This window comes from Phymastichus coffea, unplaced genomic scaffold, assembly GCF_024137745.1.
Source record: "Phymastichus coffea isolate CEN01 unplaced genomic scaffold, Cenicafe_Pcof_1.1 PCOF00053, whole genome shotgun sequence".
Taxonomy (NCBI): Eukaryota; Metazoa; Arthropoda; class Insecta; order Hymenoptera; family Eulophidae; genus Phymastichus; species Phymastichus coffea.
The window spans coordinates 787,374-795,235 of NW_026706864.1; the positions used below are offsets into that span (position 1 = coordinate 787,374).

General features: G+C 33.4%; 1 protein-coding gene across 1 annotated transcript; it reads left to right on the top strand.

Moving 5' to 3' along the window:
* The first annotated feature begins 79 nt into the window (after positions 1-79).
* Positions 80-7,445, top strand: LOC131665661 (V-type proton ATPase subunit B). The gene is made up of 5 exons (XM_058937709.1): positions 80-323; positions 1,448-1,914; positions 1,993-2,319; positions 2,717-3,055; positions 3,147-7,445. Exons 1-5 carry the CDS (start codon positions 236-238, stop codon positions 3,411-3,413), a joined length of 1,488 nt encoding a protein of 495 aa, XP_058793692.1. The 5' UTR covers positions 80-235; the 3' UTR covers positions 3,414-7,445.
* Positions 7,446-7,862: the final 417 nt, after the last annotated feature.

Sequence of the window (7,862 nt, forward strand, 5' to 3'; positions counted from 1 at the left end):
CAACGAACGTATAATCTATCTCAGTCTGAGCATCCCCACTCTGACCGACGTCCTATTTCTGTCTCACTCGCGCGCTCCGGCGCAGTCCGCCTTCTGCTACGCATCTCTCCACAGCTTGGCAGCAGCAACAGCGAATTAAGTGAACGACGGCAGTAAAGCTAAAGTTTTAGGCTTCGTGAAAAGTTTGTTGTAGTTTATACAAAAAGCATTAAGAGATTACAATCCAACGAGAAAGATGTACTCGAAAACGATTGGGGCTCAACAAGCCCAAAAGGAGCATGTACTCGCGGTCTCTCGCGATTTTATCGCCCAGCCCCGACTTAGTAAGTCTCTTTTCTATCACCATCTACAATCATCATTTGCATGCTTTTATAAGCATCCTCATTACGTCCGACACATTATAATCGCTATTTGGATAACTAACTATTGAGGTATGTAGATAGATGTGCAAAACTTGCGATAAAAAAGCAGTCGACATGTTTAGTGAAATGGGCGTTGTAAGTAGTACGGCCTAGCTGCATCTGTCTTTCTTAAGTTTCTGGCATATCGATCTAGCCGCCGTCCAAGCTGGGTCAGCTGATCGGTTCATCCGTTTATCATCTCTTGATTGGATGATAAGCATATGCATTGATTTTTAACGACTTGCACGGGTTATTGCACTGTACAAAAGACGTGGGAAACAGCTTTAGAGACGGAGAGACAAGCGCCTGTGAGCTCTTAACTTTTGTGTCATGTGACTGCAGACGACGAAGTGTATGCGTGTGCTTCTCTCGCGGATAGTTACTTTGCACGGGATTATCACGCGGAACTGTTTCTATACGCATCTTGGAATACTTTGAATGACTATTCATTTTTTTATTTTTTATTGATGAAATTTGGCTGTTGACTATAAGTGGGCGGTTGTTTATTTACATGGGCGTAGCCGTACTGGAATAGTTTTTACATAATTATAGAAATACAAAAGCTTGAGAAATTTCTTCTGATTATAGATAGACGTCTGCGTTTTGCTTGATATGAATGTATCTAGGGAATCTTTGTTGTCATAGTTGCATATGTCTGGGACTTTGCTGGCAAACATCCAAATGACTGCTACAGCTTTACTCAAATTTTTTAATGAATATCTATGGAAATCTATAGATCATAAATGCATTAATGGTCTCTAAGATATGAGTAAATTGTAATTTTATAGTTTTCCAAACTATCAAAATTGTAAAACTGAAAGCCAATACAGCAGGAGAGATTCTTTCATCATACTTTGTTTGAACGTATGCTATGCACTCAAAGATTTGGCATAAAATCTCTGCGTTAAGTATAGTAATATCTAACTTAAACAGAATAATGGCTTGTGTTTATTCCTTTTCATTCAAAATAATCTATCTTTATACATTCAATTATGTAGATATTTCTGAATTTGTAAACACTTTTAACCAATGTTATTAATTTACAGCTTACAAAACAGTATCTGGTGTAAATGGACCTTTAGTCATCTTGGATGAAGTGAAGTTTCCCAAGTTTGCTGAAATTGTCCAGCTAAGACTTGCAGATGGCTCAGTACGATCGGGTCAAGTCCTGGAAGTATCAGGTTCGAAAGCTGTTGTCCAAGTGTTTGAGGGTACCTCAGGCATTGATGCAAAAAATACCCATTGTGAATTCACTGGTGACATTCTTCGTACACCTGTATCCGAGGACATGTTGGGTCGTGTTTTCAATGGTTCTGGAAAACCCATTGACAAGGGACCTCCAATCTTGGCAGAGGATTTCCTTGATATCCAGGGTCAACCCATCAATCCATGGTCACGTATTTATCCAGAGGAAATGATTCAGACTGGTATTTCTGCTATTGATGTGATGAACTCCATTGCTAGAGGACAGAAAATTCCTATTTTCTCGGCTGCTGGTCTGCCTCATAATGAAGTAATTATTATAACGGTTGATTATTGATCTTTCAGAAAACATAGTGACGATTATTAATAGCCCCTATCATCTTTCTAGATTGCCGCTCAAATCTGTCGACAAGCCGGTTTGGTCAAAGTACCTGGAAAGTCTGTTTTGGATTCGCATGAGGACAACTTTGCCATTGTATTCGCTGCTATGGGTGTTAACATGGAAACTGCACGTTTCTTCAAGCAGGACTTTGAAGAGAATGGTTCCATGGAGAATGTCTGTCTCTTCTTGAACTTAGCTAACGATCCAACGATTGAACGTATTATTACTCCACGTCTCGCTCTTACCGCTGCTGAATTCTTGGCCTACCAATGTGAAAAACACGTACTTGTCATCCTTACGGATATGTCTTCCTATGCTGAGGCTCTCCGTGAGGTACAGTTTATTTATTTTCTTCTACTGTGGCTAATCATAGACAGTTTTCTACCAGCACAACAAAAAATATTGTTTAAATATGATTTTTTCCTAAATTTCAAGTCAAAGTTTAGGCTACTATCTTACGATATTGGTAATTTTTATGAATTTATACTTTAAATTTTTATCATTATGCTGCCTAACTGAATTATATACGAGATATTACTACTACTGAAGTTTCATACGTTTGATTTTAAACTATTTAGATTAAATATACTTATCAATTAGCAATGACGCATAATAACTGAATTTTGCAAAAAATCATGGGCATGTGTATTTTCTGTACATTACATCGTACATCTTCTATTAATGACATTGAATTGCGTTGCAACAATTTACTAACTAAGCAACATTTCAGGTCTCAGCTGCCCGTGAAGAAGTACCCGGACGTCGTGGTTTCCCTGGTTACATGTACACCGATTTGGCAACCATCTACGAACGTGCCGGACGTGTCGAGGGTAGAAACGGCTCAATCACACAGATTCCTATCCTCACTATGCCTAACGACGATATAACTCACCCTATTCCTGATTTAACTGGTTACATTACCGAGGGACAAATCTACGTCGATCGTCAGCTTCACAACAGACAGATTTACCCACCAGTCAACGTATTACCTTCGCTCTCGCGTTTAATGAAGTCTGCTATTGGCGAAGGTATGACTAGGAAAGATCATTCAGATGTGTCTAACCAGCTGGTGAGTTTTCATTATGTACTTCTTAGTAGCTTTTTACATTACGTTTAAATTACAGCTAGATTTTGTCTAATGAAAATATGTGTATTTTCAGTATGCCTGTTACGCTATTGGTAAAGATGTGCAAGCTATGAAAGCAGTAGTAGGTGAAGAGGCATTAACGCCTGATGATCTGCTGTACCTCGAGTTCCTTTCCAAATTCGAGAAGAATTTTATCTCTCAGGGTTCGTACGAGAACCGTACGGTCTTCGAGTCACTAGACATCGGTTGGCAATTGCTTCGTATCTTCCCCAAAGAGATGCTTAAACGAATTCCAGCCAGTACTCTTGCTGAGTTCTATCCTAGGGATTCGCGTCACTAAACAACTCTACCATCATCATTGCCCAGCATCTTCGTAATATTCTTTTTTCTAAAAAAAATAAATAATTGAAACGAAGCCTAACGCGCTATTAAATGTTATGAAAGAAGTGCACATGGATGAAAATAATATCCCTTGTGGAAATTTGCATGAAAATGAGCAATACTATATATTTTTCGTCCAGTCTTATTACCTTCCGTATGGGTTAATCTATTGGGGCGGCTACTTTTGAAATCAGTATTTCATATTTAGTAATTGCAAGCTAACTCCTACCTAAAGTAAAATAGGCTTATTTATCATTTACTAAATAGATTTTGTTATTATGGAGCAGAATTTTATTCTCAGTATATAGTTTTAAAAACAGTAAATTTCTACTAGGGCAAATAAAAAAAACTAAGATTTAATGAAAGTGTAATAAAGAGCGCAGGTCTCTGAATGTTAAATCGTCATGTTTTTTAACCAGAATATTTTCTGGGACGCCTGTGTGTAGCTTTTGAAAACGTACGTGTTATGTTTTATTCTTAGAATCATTGAAATCAGCAAATAAAGAAAGCTCAACAATTAATCGATGAAATCATTTACATTGATAACAAAAAAAACGCACCAAGCTAGGAATTCGTTGGCAATTCATATCGTAAGTGATAGTAAAAAAAAGAAATAAAACATTTACGTTTGTGCGTAAAAAAATCAAAGAGTTACACGAGATATTTTTAGAAGACGACGCCAAGGCCAAGTGTTCAAAAAATTACCATCCAATTTGAGTAAATGCTTCGTGAAATATCTCTTCGTGCTCTTTGCATTGGGGTACACGTGGACGTGGGCACTTGTTCACTGTTCTTTTATGTAGTATTATCAATGTTGGTTCTCTTTTTTTCCGAAGCATTTTCAAAATGTGACATGCATATGCGTATATTGCATTGTCTTGGTCTCCCTTCAAATACGAAAATATGTCATAATAAACGAGAGATAAATTGCCCATGTCTGACTGTGAAATTATTAATGTATCAGTCAGTATTACAGTATGAAGGAAAAATCAAGTACATCCAACTTTTAAGATTTTCGACACGTTACGTTGTTTGCCCTACATTCCAAAAGCAAAAAAAATTAATGCTGACTAAAAAAAAACTTTGTTTAGGAGGACACAACACATTGTACAGTCCTTAGATATACTCGAATACTACGTATATAGAAACACTCAAGACACAATAAGAAAAAAGAAATTTTCTATGAATTGTAAATGTTAAACTAATTGTAAATCTATGATGAAATTGATGAAATTCTAATCGATTGTACGTAAGTTTACAATGTGTCGATATAGCATCATTTGAAAGGATTGAGTCATTCGTACTATAATTCACCTTATTACCTAAACAACGATTAGGAACGAATCAACGTGGCTAACTATTATCCATTTTTTTTTGGAAGGTTAACAATTTTTTCTCGTCGTTGAATTATTAAGAAATGTGAATGTAATATATCTGTATAAAAAAACAAAGAAATTAAAGAATCTACTACTTGTTTCCTTCTTAGTCGTAATATTCCTCAGAACTTCTTTAACACACGTTTTAGTGTATAAAAACAAATTGATTGTTGCGCCATTGTTGCTATTATAAAATAATTGTTTTCTCTGTTATTATACCACCGGAGAACACTATAATTACCAAAAACTGTCACTGCTAAAAATACATGCTATCTTGAACAAAGAAAAAAATTAATAAAAAGCTTCAATAAAGTAACAAAGGGATTATACGATTGTAACGTGCTGATTTCTGTCATGAATTTTTTGACGCTACCATTAAAATTCTTTTTGAAGATTATATTATGATATGATCTTCCTCAGTTTTTACTTAAGAAATGCTTGATTTTATTCCGTTATTTTTGTATAATTTTAAGGCGTAGCAATATTATGTTGATAAAATGAATAAAAAACTGTATTGTGCATAGAAAAAAGTGATTGTTCGATTTGAAATAAAATGAAATAATATTTTATTCCATTTTTTTTATCTTTCTTAATTCCAAAGCGTTGACTATTTTAAAAATATTATTTTGTTGTAAAAAAGATAATTCAAAAACTTTCGAATAATAAACTTGCAAAGTGCAATCACATAGAATGATAAAATATTATCACGATGCACATCGAGGTATTGCGTTACCATCATAAAATGACTTCAAACAATCAAACAAACTAATTAATATAGTTTTAAGTCTATCTATGTTAGACACATGAGGATTCTATTCGATAATATTTTTTTTTTGTTTACAATTATAATCGTGGTTATCTTAAAATCCAATTAAATTATAGTTTATTTAAAATAGGAATGATTTGACAAGATTTGCGTTACGTATATGAAAAATTTTATGAAGTTAGGTAGAAAATATTTTCTTTTCAATTTTGATTACGTTCAACTGAATTAATTTGCAAGACACTAAATGTATGTGAAATATATGTGAAAATGTAACTTCTTTATGTTCTTTATATTTTACATCTTCAAAAATTATTATTAGGCATTGATTCGAATTTCAACAGCTAATACCTATATTATGTTTTTCAAGTATTATCACCGAAGATATATTGGAAAGTTATCAGAATTTGATATATTTTACCATTACCACTACAAATTGAGGAAAAAATTTATTGGTTGCGTTTGGCTTCTATCTTACAAAGTAGTTATTACTGTAAAGATGTGAAAGAAAAATGTATGTGTGTGTTTGTATTTATCGGCTGGTCTTCACTCTGTTAGGAGCGATTCGGACTGTCGTTATAGATGCTGCAATCATTCGGTCATGTACTAGATTTTAAGGATGAGCTCCAGCGTTGGTGGCCAGAAAATAACGTTCGAAACTTTAATTTAATAACAAAAATGATAAACTTGTTAACATTAATACGTTTTATAATTTTATAATTATGTCATTAAGCTGACATTATAGTCACGAACAATTTAATTTTCGACGAAAAAAAAAATATATTAGTCTATTTGGTTACTGCATTTTGAAAAAAATGACTCAGTACCTTTATTACACGTCGGATTATATGAAACAGGCGTACCTCAATTGTTATAAAACGAAAAAAACAGTTCCATTTAGCATTTGTTTTTTATTAGAATAACACTCAAAAGTATGTACATACTTTAATACATTTTGCTGCATACTTGTTTATTAGATTAAATGTTTTCGATCCATTATCGTTGAGGAGTAAATATTTTTTTAAACGGATGGAGGTGTACAATTCTTGAAGAGATTTTTTAACAAAAGATCAAGGAGAATAAAAACATAAGGACAGTGCAGGTAATGATTAATCAGATTTGTTTTCAAGATAATTTATTTTTATAAAGGGAAAGTCAATCTTGAATCACTTATAATATACTTATGCAGAAGTTGTATTGTACAATATCAATATTTATGTCAATAAAAATAAAAATCAAGGTTAGTTTAAACCATAATAATTTAACAATACTCAACTGTTTCTTACTTGATGGCTTCTGGCATGAACGGTATAGCCCAATGTTTATTTCAAGAACGGGCTATCCTATCAAACATTCCAAAAGACACGTTACGTTCATTGCATAACTATTATCATGTATAATGTTTCAATTCGAATGTAATAACAATACGTAATTAAAAGTTGTATGAAATATATTCAGTATCTTCCCGTACTTACGTTAATATAGCTTCTACAATTGTTCATTCTGGGAATAGAGTATCAGTAATTTGGTCTAAAAATAGATATGTACAGTAGATCGCAATACTCTCATCATACGATTGTTTTAAAAAGTTTAAAGTACTATGCATCGTTTGAATTTTCCAAATAAAAAAATCAATCTATGCAAAAAGAAAAGTTGGTGGTAATCACAACAGTAGAATAAACAATGGTTCAAGTGCAGTCTTATAGACTAGGCAGTATAACAAGCACGACGATCCAGCGTTCGATCGGGTAGTTGTGCTAGTCACGCTCTTTACTTGCATTCCAGGGCCAAGCAGATTGAACTTGTGTTTTTTTGCGAACTTTCAGAATCTGAACGCTTATTGTATAACAAATTTGTCGTTGACGATCTTCAAATTGCTCAAGGCATCTATGTAAACATTTAGGAGCCCGGAAAAAATATAAAAATTGATATAATTATTTTATTGAAAATGTAGTTTCTATAGTATGTTATAAAATTCGTAAAGTATTCTAACACAAAAATAATTAAAGTTATTTTTAAATAAACAATATGAAAACTTTAATTGATTTGGTAATTAATTGGACAGTAAAAATAGAGACGATAGGAGAAAAAAATGAAAAAAAAAGGTTTTAAAAGCGCTAAAAGCTTTAATCAGACTGACATTCATTGCCGTAGTGTACTGTACGGTTTTTTCAGAAATCAATATTGACGGAAACGAGTGATGTGTTGTTGAAAAGGGTAAATTTTAAAGGCTTAGTAATAACATATGAATTTTTCGTCCTTTTATATT

Bases quoted from the DNA above. Each gene is read 5' to 3' on its own strand.
- LOC131665661 (XM_058937709.1), top strand. From the start codon at position 236: ATGTACTCGAAAACGATTGGGGCTCAACAAGCCCAAAAGGAGCATGTA. The intron at 1,915-1,992 runs GTAATTATTATA...TCATCTTTCTAG, and splicing joins CTGGTCTGCCTCATAATGAA to ATTGCCGCTCAAATCTGTCG. The intron at 2,320-2,716 runs GTACAGTTTATT...GCAACATTTCAG, and splicing joins ATGCTGAGGCTCTCCGTGAG to GTCTCAGCTGCCCGTGAAGA.